This window comes from Coenobita brevimanus, chromosome 48 (assembly GCF_032717465.1).
Source record: "Coenobita brevimanus isolate Jiangsu-jjx chromosome 48, ASM3271746v2, whole genome shotgun sequence".
Lineage (NCBI taxonomy): Eukaryota > Metazoa > Arthropoda > Malacostraca > Decapoda > Coenobitidae > Coenobita > Coenobita brevimanus.
Genome location: NC_137001.1, coordinates 13,416,257 through 13,432,350, shown reverse-complemented (window position 1 = coordinate 13,432,350; position 16,094 = coordinate 13,416,257). Strand labels below are relative to the sequence as shown.

At 48.3% G+C, this 16,094-nt stretch overlaps 1 protein-coding gene across 1 annotated transcript in view; it reads right to left on the bottom strand.

Moving 5' to 3' along the window:
- The window catches only part of LOC145399293 (sodium-coupled monocarboxylate transporter 1-like), a 33,786-nt gene extending 19,350 nt beyond the window's left edge, over positions 1-14,436 (bottom strand). Inside the window, exons 1-4 of the mRNA XM_080271963.1 lie at positions 14,208-14,436; positions 13,610-13,743; positions 3,987-4,175; positions 2,508-2,659 (exon numbers count right to left, since the gene is read on the bottom strand). Of these exons, the coding sequence (XP_080128089.1) occupies positions 2,508-2,659; positions 3,987-4,175; positions 13,610-13,743; positions 14,208-14,436 (704 nt within the window). The remainder of the gene's footprint in view (positions 1-2,507; positions 2,660-3,986; positions 4,176-13,609; positions 13,744-14,207) is intronic.
- Between the last annotated feature and the right edge of the window lie 1,658 nt (positions 14,437-16,094).

Genomic DNA, 16,094 nt, shown 5'->3' with positions numbered 1-16,094 from the left:
TTTTTCTCATTATTTCAGTGTCGTTGAATATTATAAAGCCGACTCTAACGTTAACTCTTACCTGTATGACTTTATGGTTATTTTTTCTTTTATGATTTCAGTCACGCTGAATTTTATGAAGATGACTCGAATAAATGGGCTTTATTATATATGTGTGCAAAATGACAGTAAATTGTTTTTATTGAAGCAGATGGAAGGGGTGGAAGACGTATGTAAGATATTCACGGAAGAGATAAGCACAGCGTGTGAGGTTGTTTGTGGAGTGAGGAGGAGATGCAAGGGTGTGCAAGGGACAGCATGGTGGAATGATGAGGTGAAACGAGCTGTGGAACAAAAGAATAAGGCATATGGTGAATGGTTGGCGAGTAGAGGTAGGGGAGAAGATGAGAGAGAGAAGAGAGAGGTATATGTGAGCAGGAGAAGGGAGGTTAAGAGACTGGTGAAGGAGAGTAAGAAGAAAGTGGATGAAGAGTTTGGGAGGAATCTGAGTGTGAAATGGAGGGAGAGTAAGAAATTGTTTTGGAAGGAGGTAAAGAAAGTAAGGATGTGTGAAAGGGGAAATAGTAGGGGAGTGAAAGATAGGAATAATAGATTGTTGGTAGAGAAGAGAGAGAGAAATTGAGGAGATGGAAGGAGCACTTTGAGGATTTGTTGAATGTAGAGAGTGAGAGCAGTGTGAGTATAAGTGGTTGGGGAATGGCTGGGAGAAGAAGAGATGAGAGGAGGGAGGAAGAGATCAGTAGGTCGGAAGTAGTGGAAGCGATGAAGAAGATTAAGCTGGGAAAGGCCCCAGGAATTGATGGAGTATGTGGTGAAATGCTTAGGTATGGGGGTGAGATTGTTGTGGAGTGGATATGGAAGTTGTGTAGATTGGCTTGGGAAGAGGGAAGGGTTCCAGAGGACTGGAAATCAGGTATAATTGTTCCTCTGTACAAAGGAAAAGGGGAGAGAGAAGTATGTGGTAACCATAGGGGTATTTGCCTTCTTAGTGTGACTGGTAAAATATATGGTAGAATACTCATTGATAGGGTTAGGCATATGACAGAGGAGCTAGTTGGAGAAGAACAAGGGGGATTTAGGAAGGGAAAAGGGTGTGTAGATCAGATATTTGTTCTAAGATGTTTAGTGGAGAAGTATCTAGAGAAGGGAAGGAAAGTGTACGCTGCCTTCATGGACTTGGAGAAAGCTTATGACAGAATAGATAGGAAAGGTATGTGGAAGGTATTAAGAATATATGGAGTGGGAGGGGAAATTGTTGAGTGCTGTGAAGAGTATGTACGAGGGAGCTAGGGCTACGGTGGGAGTGGATGGTGAGCTGAGTGAGTTCTTTGATCTCAATGTGGGACTGAAACAGGGGTGTGTAATGTCTCCATGGCTGTTTAATATATATATGGATGGGGTCGTAAAGGAGGTACAAGGTAGGGCAGTGGATGTGGGGTGGCCCTAACGAATGAGGGTGAGATTTGGAAGCTTCCGGTGTTGCTGTTTGCTGATGATACAGTATTGTTGAGTGAAGATGAATGGGAGTTGCAAGGTTTGGTGAATGAATTTGGGACAGTGTGTAGGAGGAGGAAGCTGAAAGTTAATGTAAACAAAAGTAAAGTTATGGTGTTTGAGAGGAATGAAGTCACAGAGTGTGCAGTGAGGTTGGATGGTGAGGATATGGAGAATGTGAGTGCATTCAAGTACTTGGGTAGTGTGATGAGTAAGGATGGAACTTTGGGGGATGAAGTGCGTGAAAGGGTACAGCAGGGAAGGAAGGTTGTAGGCATGCTGAAAGCAGTGATGAGAAATAGGGAAGTGAGTATGGAAGTTAAGAAGTCTCTGCATGATGGTATTGTGATCCCTACCCTGACGTATGGAAGCGAGGCGTGGACCTTGCAAGAGGGGAACAAGTCAAGAGTGAGAGCAGTGGAAATGAGTTACTTGAGAGGAGCATGTGGAGTGACATGGAGGGACAGGTTGACGAATGAAGAAGTGAAGGAACGTTGTGGGGTAGATGTGGATGTGGTTGAAAAGATTAGGAGAAATACACTGAGGTGGTTTGGACATGTGGAGAGGATGGAGAGTGAAAGACTGACTAAGAGGGTGTATGTGGGTGAGGTGGAGGGAGGGAGAGGGAGGGGTAGACCGAGGATGAGGTGGAGGGATGGAGTTGAGAGGTATATGAGGGAGGGGGGGGTGAGTTGGGGGGAGGGGAGTCAAATGATGGGTGACAGAGTGACTTGGAGGCGTTTTGTCTGCGGCCACCCTTTGCGGGATTAGGGCGTCGGGCTATAGATAGATAGATAGATAGAAATTAAACGTATACCATATTATCTCCTCTCAACACACACACACACACACACACACACACACACACACACACACACACACACACACAGAGTTTTGTGCATTACGGTTAAAATACAAACATTTCCCCTATCACAAGAATCAAACGGTACTCCCATTGCAGATTCTGGCGCTTTCCGTCATTTGGAATTTGCGCCGAAGTAACGGTGACTCACTTGAAGAACTCTATCCTGGAGCCCTGGTCAGCTATGGTCCAGACATTGACAAGACCAATTTCCTGGCAGCAGATGATGACCACGACCAGCACCCCGCCGAACATGAGCAGCGTTTGCATCACATCAGTATACACCACGGCCCTCACACCACCCTGCAACCACACAGCCCCGTCAGTTAAGGAAGCTCCCTAACGCCTTTTCCCAAGCGATTTATTTTGATTAGTACTTCTCACTGTCCTCTTTTGCGTTATGTAAATCCTTCAAACATAGTCATACTCTGCATAAATAACGTACAAAAGGATATTAACCATTCACATCCAAAAATTAATCACTAAGGAAGAGGTGTTAGGGAGACTCCTTACCTAACGACAATACAGACTACATCTCCCTCTCACTTAACCCCTTCCTTACGCTGACGTCTTTTGTAGTTATTCTTGATAGCTACGAACGATTTTATTATTATTATTATTTTTTTTTTTTTACTTTGGATAGAACGAAGGAATTAATGAAGGCTACATCTAACCCCTCCAATTGAGAGAGAGAGAGAGAGAGAGAGAGAGAGAGAGAGAGAGAGAGAGAAACCACCTAACCTGCGTATAATTCCGTAAAGACTGATATACCGACACGAAAAATGAGTCCTTGGTTTGAAAGGCGTAACAGGTACAATCATTTTCATCCATCCTATTTCCCTTGTGTATTTCACGTTACCGACTCATTTTCAAGCAAGGAGCATTTAGTGAAGATCAAGGTGCTCTCCAAGTCGCTCTCTGTGCTGACAAAACTTATATAATTAGACTATTATACATTTTTTTCAAGTTTTTTTTTCTATATAGGCAAAATACAATGTCTGATTTCTGGATTACATAAGAGAATAAGATGAGGCTTCAGTATTCTTTCCTGTGTTAATAATATAGGACTAGCGTTTGAATATCTCTCAAAGGGTGAATGATTCTTGTTGATGGTTCTCCAGTTCACAGAAGTAGTGGAAGTAGTTTCAGTAGGAAACCTGACCTGACATGAGCTAATCTAAATGGGAATGAATGTGAAGGACCCACGGAGATCTGCATGACCTAAAGGAGACTAAGTAGACGAATGGATTTAACTGAGCATGACCTTCCTAACCTAACTTCACATAACAAGGCCAAATGGATGAGACAGGCCCAACTGCACTGATAAACCTGTCTGAATTTAATTTGCATGACCCCAAATGAACCGAATTTAGGTGAACGGATTGGGTTGGACCAAAATTAAGATGGATCTGATATTTGAATTGCCCTAATCTGATCGATGGGCACAGCCATACTTGCACCAAACATGTGATCGACGGGAGGACCTAAGGATCCTGGTCCGTCCAACGCTCAGACTCGGACACTGAAGCAGACCTAACCCAGTGCTTCGTTTCATCTCGTCGATCACATGTTTCGAGCAAGTGTGGCCGAACACTGAGACTGCCTGACTGGTTCCCGCCTTGCAACTCACCACAGAGATGTAGAAGGTGCACACGAGCCCCATAAGCACGATGGAACCAAGAACAGAGAGACTGGTGACGGTGGAGAGAGCCAGGGAGGGCGCGTAGAGACACACCCCCATAAACATCAACATATCAGCGAGCTGACACATGGTTCCAAGGAGACGCACTGCCCTCGACTTGAACCGCAACTCCAGGTACTGTGACACAGAAAAAAGGCATGAGCTTTATAAAGTGGATTGTGGTATTTTTTTAGCATTATTATTGTTATTATTATTATTATTATTATTATTATTATTATTACTATTATTATCATCATTAGTAGTAGTAGTAGTACTACTACTAGTAGTAGTAGTAGTAGTAGTAGTAGCAGCAGTAGTAATAGTATTGGTGGTGGTGATGGTGCTGGTGGTGGTAGAGGTGGTGATAGTATTATTATTATTATTATTATTATTATTATTATTATTATTATCATCTGCGGTACGTGGGGGCACTCACCATCCACTCACACGATGTAGTGCTGCTCTCGGATGTCTGCCCATTCCTCTCCTCCATCCTTCTTTCCTTCCATCCTCTTCTGTCTTTCTTTCCTTCATTCTTTCCTCGTGCTTCTACCTACGGGTGACTTTACACTTCTTCTTCTGTCTTTCATTCCTTCATTGTTTCCTCTTCCTTCTGCCTGTGGGTGACTCTACACTGAGTGACAAGCCAAATGGTTTCCTGTACACCAGGAAACAATTTACTACGCTGGGTGGTAATCATATAACCAAATTTTGGTGCCTGGTGGTTTAGTGAGTAATTACGGCGCTCCAATCGGATTGAGCCGGTGAAGGTTTATATCCAAGGGGAGGTTGGGATATATTGCTCACGTAATGATACTCAGGGATGAGTGAGGCTGGTCACTCTCATCTTAAATGCCAGGACCAACTTGCCTTGCCCCGGGCTTCTACGCTCCTCATGGGGCGATGTAGGATTGGATGATGATATTATTATTATTATTATTATTATTATGCTAGGTGTTTAAGGGTCAGCTTCCCGTCCCTTGAACGCCTAGTGTGCAGCTGGGTTCTCTTTCTAGACCGGAGCTTAGACAAATAAGAGAGAGGCAGGACACAAAAACTCAAGGCAACAACCTTACACGTGTATTGACTAATTCTATACGTGGAACAGGTAAATGTCACAACAACAGGAATCTGGGTAATTATAAGTCATGTACTAGTATCGTAGTATCGCACAGGATACTATTTAGACAATAGTTCAGGATAACAGGTGAATGGCACACTAAATAGTATTTGTAGTATTTTGGGCAGAGAAATAGATCACTGTCACTTGGAGGGAAATATAAACTGTATTTAGGCTGGGCAATTATTTCACTGGTCTTGCAGTGCAGAAGAATTACACTATGAAGGCCGAGTCTCATGTTCACTGAGATCACTGCACTCTTATTAGATCTTTCTTCTTACTCTCACTGTGTCACTGTTTGCCCAAATCATAATTATCACATTATTAGGCCTTGGAGTTACGTTCCCTTAGATGATACACTGCCCGATATTCCAGTCACCATTACACTGTCACTGCACTCTTCACTGTCACTCAATGTTGGTGGGGTGGCGGCGTGGTTAGTGGGGGGTAGCGGGAGGACTCAGCACAACTCCTGATGGAGGCTGAGTCCCGCCTGTGGTCTCTGTGTCCAGCGGCCACGGGATCACTCAGAGGGGCATCCTTTCTCATCCAGGCCTGTGAGCAGTGAAGGGCCCTGCACTGTCAGGGCTTGGAGTTGGAGTTCGGCCCTCAGGGATGGGGCCAAACAGCCTCCTGAAGCACTCACTTAGGCACTGGATGGAGGACGAGGGTCGTCTGCATCGGGGTGGGGAGAGACCTCGCCCGTGGGTCATGAGGGCGGCCTCAGGGACCCGGTGGCTGCGATTTTCTGCCGTCGGGGGTGCCATCAGGAGTGAGCTGCAGCATCAGTCATCATCAGAGTCTGTCAGGTAGGGTCCCTCTGGAGGTGGCTGGGTGGAGTACAATCCTGGGGATAGCACAGGGCCACTCCACAGGTCCTCGGGACTGGGTCCCTCCTCCTGGAGGATGTCACGTCGTGGGGGTGTGGCAGCACCTGATGCAGGAGCAGCTGCTGGCCATCTCATGCCATAGAGCCCAGCTGCTGGCGGTGGTGTTTTAGGGGTGCAGCTTCTGGCCGTCGCTGAGGCCCGGTTACTGGCTGTGGCCCGTGTGAGGGAGTGGCTACTGGCCGTCTCCTGAAGGAGGGGTGAGTGGCTACCGCCCATCTCAGGGGCACCTTCGGAGTGGCTACTGGCCATCTCCTGACGAAGGCGGGAGTGGTTACCGACCATCTCCTGAGGGAGTGGTGAGCAGCTACTGGCCATTACAAGGGCACCTTCAGAGCGGCTACCGGCCGTCTCCTGATGAAGGCAGGAGCGGCTACTAGCCATCTCCTGAAGAAGGGGTGAGCGGCTGCAGGCCATCTCAAAAAGGGCACGGTTACTGGCCATCGCTGGGGTGCTGCCTGGAGCTAGAGGAATAGCTCCACCCCAATCCTGTCGAGGATCAGCTCGCCCGCAAGGTAGTCTCCTTTTCCTGCTGTGGTGGCAGCGGACAAGTTCTGGGTCATAGGGGCGTGCAGCCTGGGCAGACTTATGTCCCTGTCGCCTGGGGACAGGTCGTGTTTTGTCTGCCCCTCCATAGGCTCCTCCCAGGGGTGTCATGTTGCCCTCAGTTATTATTCCTGGCATTTTACCACCGTTGTCGGGGAAAAAGTCACATCCCCATGACTGGAGGTGATAGACTTTGGTGTTGTTGGTGTGGTTCATGGGTTGGAGATGTTGCAGGAGGGCGTTCCATGCTGTGATGGCTGGGTGTCGCAGATGACGAAGAGAGTGGACGTGTCGGTGGTGGTGCGGAAGAGTTGGAGGAGGAGGAGGCCATGGACGCGATGTTTGTGTCCGTAGGGAGGCGACCATATGGCTCGTCGGATTCTCATGTTGGTAGGTCTTGTCCCCACTACAGAGCCGTGTTGAATGTTCGAGATCACCGGAGAGCTTGTGGTTTTATGATGGGGCAATGTGGCGTGATGTCTCTGGGGAGTGGTGGTAGCCAGGATTTGGGCTTGGTGTAGCAGGACTGTGGTGGAACTTGTGTTAGGAGGGGTAGTGTGGTGTTGTGGTGAGGTGGGTGGTGTAGGCGTGGGGGTATATCAGGTGGGTGGGCTGTAAAGGCAGCTTGAGCGTGTGATGGTGGTCTTTAAGGTGGGTGTGGGTCATGGGATGGGTGTGTGTGGGCAGTGTGGTGGAGTTGAGGGTGGTGGGGAGGTGGGTGGGGTGCATGGGGACGGTGGTGCAGTGGTGGAGCTGGGAGTGGTGATGGGATGTGGACAGGGTGAACTGTGGGTGGGTGGAGGAGAGGTTGGTCTGTGGGCGGGACATGTGGCGATGGGCGTGGGAGATGGGGAGGCAGGTGGAGTGCGTGGGGGTGGAGGGATGGCAACGGGGCTGGGGGTGGTGGTGAGTGGTGGGTGGGGTGGAGTCTGCATGGGTGAGGAAGTGGTTGATGCGTGGGCAGAACACATGATGGTGGGCATGGGGGATGGAGAGGGTGGCGGGGAGGGGGTGGGGGAGAGGTTTGAGCTGGGTGGCGTTGGTGTGTCCTCAGGTGAAGTGTGATGCAGTGTGCTGGGGGGTGGGGTGGGAGGAGATGGGGAGGGGGAGGCAGGTAGAGAAGGTGAGGGTGAGATGTGGCAGTGTAGGAGTTAGCGGGAGGGTTGGCAGTGGTGGTTGCCGGTGTGGAAAGTGGTGTTGGGGTTGGGGAGGTGGTGGTATATCTTGCGGGTGGGTGTGAAAGGCGGCCAGAGTGGTTGATGGCGGGTTTTAGGGTGGAAGTGGGTGGTGAAGTGGGTGTGTGCCCCTTTGGTGCTTTGCCTGCATATGGCATGGCGATGGAGGTGGTGCGAAGGGGTGGGGTAGTTTTGGGTGGCTCTCTGATGGAGGGCGTGGGCGAGGCAATGGGGTTTGAGGTGGGTGGTGCGTGGGGGTGTGAGGGTGCTCTGGTACTGGAGGTGGGTAACGGTGGTGAGGTGGCGTTAAGTGTGGAGGGCGAAGGGGCTCGAGGTCAGGAGGTGGGAGGCTGGCTGTGGAAAAGAATATTAGGCAATGGTGAGGTGGTGTGTCTGGTGGGGTGAGGTGCAGGCGGTGAGGAGGGAGCGCGGTCTTGTGGCACCATCTCGGTGTTTGGTGGTAGGGTGGCTTGGGTGGTGACAGGGTCCTGTGCTCACGGTGTGAGGTGGACGGTGGGTGTGAAGCAAGGGGATGGTGCAGGTGTGGGGGTGGTGGCGGGAGGTGTGCGGTGTTGGAACCGTGGTGGCTTGGTTGGGGGTGGTTGTATAGGCAACAGTGGTGGTGTGGCGGGAGCTAAGGTGAGGGATGTGGCGAGTGGTGAGTCATCTGGGGAGGTTATTCGGGATGAGCTGGGAGTAAATGGGGATGGTGAGGTTGGGGGTGGGGTAGAGGAGGTGATAGAGAAAAAGGAGGTGGATGAGGGTAGGTTACAGAGAGAGGACAGTAAAAGACAAGAGAAGAGATACAGGGAGGAGAACAAAAGGAAACGTGCCATTTCCCCCTGTCATAGACTGGGGGGGGGGGATGTGAGGTGGCCTCCGTCAGTATAGGTGGGTGCAGGGGCGATGGGGGGGCGCCTTCTGTGCCTTTTTCTTCGGGCTTTGTTTCTCTTAGGCTCGGGGCAATTGGCGTATGGTGGGGAGGCTTGTAGGGGTTCTTGGGTCGTTCTTCTGTGCTGGGCAGCTGTTAGCTGCTTGTGAATGTCGTGAATGGGACATTCCTGGCTGCAAGCAGAAAATTCCCACGAGTCAATCGCGATGATATTCGTGGGAGACGATGTGCTGAGGGGTGGAGTGGTGTGCTGAGGGGTGGAGTGGATGGCTAGAAGGTGCCTTGTTACTTGGATATCTTTATCCAGGTCTTCCATAGGGTCAAGTATTATAAAATCTTTTTTGATGAAACTGGGGAGGATCCTGATAAGTGTGTTAAAAATGAGCTGTTCCCGGGTTTCGTCATCCGCCTCCGGGTAAGCGGCAGTAACCAGGCGCCTGGCTTGGATTAAGGTATCATCCAAATTGCCATCTTATGTCAGGCTATGCAACTGGGATAGCACAATTAATCTTCCTAATGAGGGTGTGATGGCTTTGATCACGAGCTTCATGAAGTTTTGCCATGTGAGCCCCAGGATTATTTTTGGCATGATATTTGGCGTCGTTTTGCCCAGTAGTGGGAGTGTTACTGATATTTTTTGTTTGTCGTCCTCAAACCCAATATCTAGCAATTTCTTAATAATCACCAGATACGTGTGGACATCGTACCATTCTGGGTCAAATTTAGGCAATCGCATGTGAGGTTTGGTTGCCATTTTGCCAGTATTTCCTGAATGCCTCTCTCGTATGCCTGGGTCAAGATCCGCCGCTGTTCACCAGTGTTATGCTAGGTGCTTAATGGTCAGCTTCCCGTCCCTTGAACGTCTAGTGTGCAGCTGCGTTCTCTTTCTAGACCGGATCTTAGACAAATAAGAGAGAGGCAGGACACAAAAACTCAAGGCAACAGCCTTACACGTGTATTGACTAATTCTATACATGGAACAGGTATATGTCACAACAACAGGAATCTGGGTAATTATAAGTCATGTACTAGTATCATAGTATTGCACAGGATACTATTTAGACAATAGTTCAGGATAGCAGGTGAATGGCACACTGAATAGTGTTTGTAGTATTTTGGGCAGGGTAATAGATCACTATCACTTAGAGGGAAATATAAACTGTATTTACGTTGGGCAATTATACCACTGGTCTTGCAGTGCAGAGGAATTACAATATGATGGCCGAGTCTCATGTTCACTGAAATCACTGCACCCTTATTAGATCTCTCTTCTTACACTAAACTACAGTGGGGCACCAATTTTCGCGCCTAATTGGGTCCAAAAATAATGCGCGAAAGTGGAATTAGCGAAAGTTGGGGCATTGTCTTTATGGCAAAAAGGCTAATTGGTTCCCGGTTATCCTAAAGTAACATCAGATTTTCATTTTCACTTGCAATACAGTACATCAAATCACTATTGTACATTGCATTGTGAGATACAAACAATAAAACGGTACAGTACACATTATATGAGGAGAAACATACCACAGAGACCAGGTTGAGGTGTTTAATGGATGTTGGGGGTAAGTATCCGAGGCGCGTGGCGGGCTTATTTAGCCACGCCAGACGTATTGGTGCCACCTCTTGCTGCCTCGCTACCACTCTCTCTCTCTGCCTCCTCAGACGCAACTTGATGCAACACTTCCACTCTGTGCTGAATTTCCCTTTGTGCTAGGTTCTCTTGAACAAATCCATCGAAATCTTCATCCAGGTTAAGCTCCTCTATGGCCTTGGCCTTGGCCTTTCCTCCCGACTTTGAATGTCTCGGCCACTTTTTATCACCACCACTGCCTCCCGGCCCTCCCCCCACACCACCAGGCTCTCCCCCCACACCACCAGGCCCTTTCCCCACACTACCAGGTATAGTAGAGGCCATTGAACCGTGAGAATCCAACACAATGGAGCTAGCACGCTCGTACACAATGGCGGGAATGGGTGGACAGAGTGTTGACATGACGTCATTCAAGATGGCGGTGGGTTGCGGGCGGGTGGTGCAGGAAATTCGAAGTTCAAAATATTGTCCCAAACCCAAAATTTGTGCGCGAAAATCGAATTTTTTCAAGCGAAAGTGGAAGTTAGGGAATATTTGGTGCATGCCGCGAAAGTGGATTCCGCGAATCCTGCTGTAGCGAAAGTTGGTGCACTACTGTATGTCACTGTTTACCCAAATCATAATTATCACACATTACTAGCCCTTGGATGATACACTGCCCGATATTCCAGTCACTACTACACTGCCACTGCACTCTTCACTCTCACTCACTGTTGGTGGGTTGGTGGTGTGGTTAGTGGGGGGTGGCAGGAGGACTCACTGCGCAACTCCTGATGGGGGCTGAGCTTCGCCTGTGGCATCTGTGTCCAGCGGCCATGGGATCACTCATAGGGGCGTCCTCTCTCATCTGGGGCTAGGGGTAGCGTAGGGCCCTGCACTGTCAGGGCTGAGAGTTGGAGTGCGGCCCTCAAAGCTGGGGCCGAACAGCCTCCTGAAGCACTCACATAGGTGCAGGACAGAGAACGAGGGTCATCTGCATTGGGGTGGGAAGAGGCCTTGCCCGTGGGTCCTGGGGGCGGCCTTGGGGGCCCAGTGGCTGAGGTCTCCTGCCATCAGGGACACCGTCAGGAGTAAGCTGTGGCATCGGTCATCACTGGAGTCCATCAGGTAGGGTCACTCTGGAGCCAGCTGGGTGGAGTACAACCCTGGGGATAGCACAGGGCCTCTCCACAGGTCCTCAGGACTGGGACCCTCCTCCTGGAGGATGTCACTTCGTGGGGGTGTGGCAGCACCTGACGGAGCAGCGGCTGCTGGCCGTCTCCTGCCGTAGGGCCTGGCTGCTGGCTGTGGCCTTTTAGGGGCGTGGCTTCTGGCTGTTGCTGAGGCACGGCTACTGACCGAGGCCCATGCGGAGGAGTTGCTACTGGCCATCTCCTGACGAAGGCATGAGTGGCTACTGGCCATCTCCTGAAGGAGGGGTGAGCTGCTACTGGCCATCTCAAGGGCACCTTCGGAGCAGCTACCGGCCATTTTCTGACGAAGGCGGAAGTGGCTACCGGCCGTCTCCTGAAGAAGGGGTGAGCGGCTGCAGGCCATCTCAAAAAGGGCGTGGCTACCAGCCGTCGCTGTGGTGCTGCCTGGAGCTAGAGTAATAGCTCCACCCCGATCCTGTTGAGGGTCAGCTCTCCCACAAGGTACCGGTAGTCTCCTTTCCCTGCTATGGTGACGGCGGACGAGTTCCGGGTCATAGGGGCACGAGGCCCGGGCGGACTTATGTCCCTGTCGCCCGTGGTCAGGTTGCGCTCTGTCTGCCCCTCCGTAGGCTCCTCCCGGGGGTGTCATATTGCCCTCAGTCACTATTCCTAGCATTTTAATTATCATTATTATTATTATTATTATTATTATTATTATTATTGTTATTATTATTGTTATTATTATTATTATCATCATCATCATCATCATCATCATCTTTCCTATCTCCAACAATATATTCAGATTATGGGAGATATATCAAACGCAAGTGAGGCAATTTACCCCAGTTAATCCCATTATTGGCACACCTTCTTAATAATTTAAATTCAGCAATCTGCCTCTAAGGAAAACTAAGAGAGTACGTCATACGAAGGAAATCACCACTACGAAGACAAATATAACTTTTACTGTGTTTAATCTTGCAATGCTTCCAGGTTGCATCCCATCTCCAAGTACCCCCAACACAATGGCGTGAGTTTAGTGAGCATACATGACCATATTATTGAAACTGAGTTTTTTTTAGTATTATTATTATTTACAGGAATTTCTCAAACATTTAAAGATCATGTACAGTCAAAGAAGCAACTGTCTTCCCAGTTCTCTCTCTCAAAAAAAAAAAAAAAAAAAAAACTGGCGAAATGCAGTGAAAAACCCTATCGGTACTAGTGTGTGTTTCAGATGGGTCGATATTTCCGTTATGTCTTCGTCACTGTTTGGAAGATACTTGTGTGTCTGTACAGTAACATGCTTGAACTTTTTTTTTATTTTTTATTTTTACTTCATGAAGTTGTGTGGGATTTAGGCCGATCACATTTAACAGTAATAACAAGTGTTCCCCCAGTAAGTCCAAACTGAAGGCTTGTTTACATTTTCGTGCACTCAGCTTTTATAATGCAGGTCCTTAATACCTGCACCATGATTACGTCTTTGTGATTCGTGCACTACTCTCAACTTGAACCGCAGCCGCAGGTGCAACATCACAAAGCCGGGAGTTTACTGGGCTCTCACGAAGTTGTAAATGATACAGTTATACAGAATTGCCTGAAATAGGAGAATAACAACGAAATAGCCACCAAATGCCCAGGCTATGATAGTAGGAACCATGCATGGCATGTGAGGCGCTCTCAGTGCCTGCAGAGGATGCCAAGTGAGAAGACGCAGGTCAACAGAGCCACACCATTTTGTGCCTGCCTCACAACCCTGCCATCCAGTTTAGTGCCAAGCTCACCGGGATATTAACTCTTCACCACAGTACCTAGACAGGTTGTGGTACCCAGCAGCAGCCACATCATAGAAAGAGGGGCGACCTCCCCAGACCACAGCGTAAGAGGAGACAAAGCCATCATCAACTGGGTGCCAGCTACCTCAAACAGACTGCTTCCACTGACACAGTAGCGATCCAGACCGTTTGAACTGCCACGGTGGCCACTCAGGCCAAAGTTCCCTCATCCAGGTTGTAAAAGAGTATGGCAATTTAGACCAACTTAGTGAAAAGTATGGCATTTTAAACAAGTTTAGAAAAGAGAATGACAATTTTAGACCAAGTTAGAAAAGAGTACGGCATTTTAGACCAAGTTAGAAAAGAGTACGGCATTTTAGACCAAGTTAGAAAAGGAAATGTCAAGTTTACACCCAGGTAGAGTGAAAAGAGTGGAGGCCAAACACTGACCTGACTAATGGACACAAGACGCAGGTTGTAGAAGAGTGGAAGGGTGAGCTGATGGGTGACGATGCTGCCCAACACCACGCCCAGCAGAGTGACCACTATTTGTGTCCCATATAAGTACACTTCAGTGGGATTCCCTGAAGAAAAATAGGGATGGGATTGAAATGGGTTTAGGGAAATACTTTGAGAGAATGGGAGACTGACTAGAAGAGTTTATGTGAGTGAGAAGGAAGGGGAGAGGGAGACCAAGGATGAGATGAAGGGATGAAGTGGAGAGGATGGAGAATTAGAGACTAACTAGAAGAGTGAGAGTGAGGTGAAGGGGGAGAGGAGGAGGGGGAGACCAAGGATGAGATGGAGGGACAGAGTGGAGGGGATGGAAAATTAGAAACTGACTAGGAGAAATGTTTACTCCTTCAGTTTTAGCCATGAATATTCTGCTATGACTTGTTTGAATATCATGTTATTTTACTGTCTATGGAAGAATGTATAGGAATTTACTGCATCACTCTTCTTATTGAACAGTGAACCCTGACGAGAGAGAGAGAGAGAGAGAGAGAGAGAGAGAGAGAGAGAGAGAGAGAGAGAGAGAGAGACTAACCTAGTACAGATATAGCCGAGATGATGCCACCAAGGAGAGAGAGTGCCACAGGGAAGGGTGTCATGGCGCCGCTGCCCATCAAGTACTCCTGCGTGGACTCCTTGCCGCGACTCCTGTAGGCTGTCCACACCCCGATACCGACCGACACCGCCAGCATGAGACTAAACAGAGCATAATCCACGGCGGTGAAGTGCTCAGCAGCGTGACTCTCATCCACTCCCGACGCCATCACTCCACGACCCCGACACTGCTACCAAGAAAGACGGTATTGATTAGGTTCAGTTCACGTTCTGTACACAGTGTTTTGGCGCTAAGTTTGATCTCTACTTTTTCTGTCTTCTCCTTTACTCTAACGAAACCAACCCCAACAGACTAACAAACTACCAAGAAAGACGGTATTGATTACGTTCAGTTCACGTTCTGTACACAGTTTTTTGGCGCTAAGTTTGATTTCCATAAATAAAGGATCGAAAATTAGGCACAAAATTCTTACCTGTCGACTCCAGTTAAGCGATTTAATTTCTAAGACACATTTTTCTCCAAAAATACGATACGCGGAGCATTTTATCTATCAGTATATCTGTCTATTTCTATCTATCTATCTATCTATTCAGACGCCTTAATCAGGTATGTCTGTCTGTCTGTCTGTCTGTCTGTCTCTCTCTCTCTCTCTCTCTCTCTCTCTCTCTCTCTCTCTCTCTCTCTGTCCGTCTGTCTGTCCGTCTGTCTGTCTGTCCGTCTGTCTGTCTGTCTGTCTCTCTCTCTCTCTCTCTCTCTCTCTCTCTCTCTCTCTCCATTTATCTATCTATCTATTTGCTTCCGATGCTTATTTGTTGTCAGTCCACACAAGACAAAAGTACGAGAGAGAGAGAGAGAGAGAGAGAGAGAGAGAGAGAGAGAGAGAGAGAGAGAGGTGCAGTGTGTCGGTGGGTAACTTAGTGTTCTTAAGTTAGCTGAGAGGGTGTCCCAAGGCGCCACTAAGTTAACCTGTCCGTGTAGATAGAGAGATCGATAGATAGACTGGGACAGATAGATAGATAGACTGAGGTAGACTGGGACAGATAGATAGACAGACTGAGGTAGACTGGGGCAGATAGATGGGTAGACTGAGGTAGACTGGGGCAGATAGATGGGTAGACTGAGGTAGACTGGGGCAGATAGATAGATAGACTGAGGTAGACTGGGACAGATAAAAAAACTGAGGCAGATTGGGACAGATAGATAGATAGACTGAGGTAGACTGAGGCAGATAGATAGATAGACTGAGGTAGACTGAGGCAGATAGATAGATAGACTGAGGTAGACTGAGGCAGACTGGGGCAGATAGATAGACTGAGGTAGACTGAGGCAGATAGATAGATCGACTGAGGTAGACTGAGGCAGACTGGGGTAGATAGATAGACTGAGGTAGACTGAGGCAGACTGGGGTAGATAGATAGACTGAGGTAGACTGAGGCAGACTGGGGCAGATAGATGGACTGAGGTAGACTGGGGCAGATCGATAGACAGACTGAGGTAAGACTGGAGTAGATAGATAGACTGATTGATTGGTAAATACAATGAGGCAGATAGATATATAGACCGAGGCAGATAGATATATAGACTGAGGCAGATAGATAGATAGACTGAGGCAGAATAAGATAGACAGACTGAGGCAAAATGATAGATATATAGATAGACTGAAGCAAAATGATAGATAGATAGAAAGATAGATAGACTGAGGCAGAATGAGAGATAGGTAGATAGATAAGTAGGTAGACAGACAGACAGGCAGACACAGACAGACAGGCAGACAGAGATAGATAGATAGACGAATGGATTTTGTAACTCCATCCGTATCAACCCATGTTAGGTCCACTTCTTTGCTGTGGGAGAGTGACTGCCAGG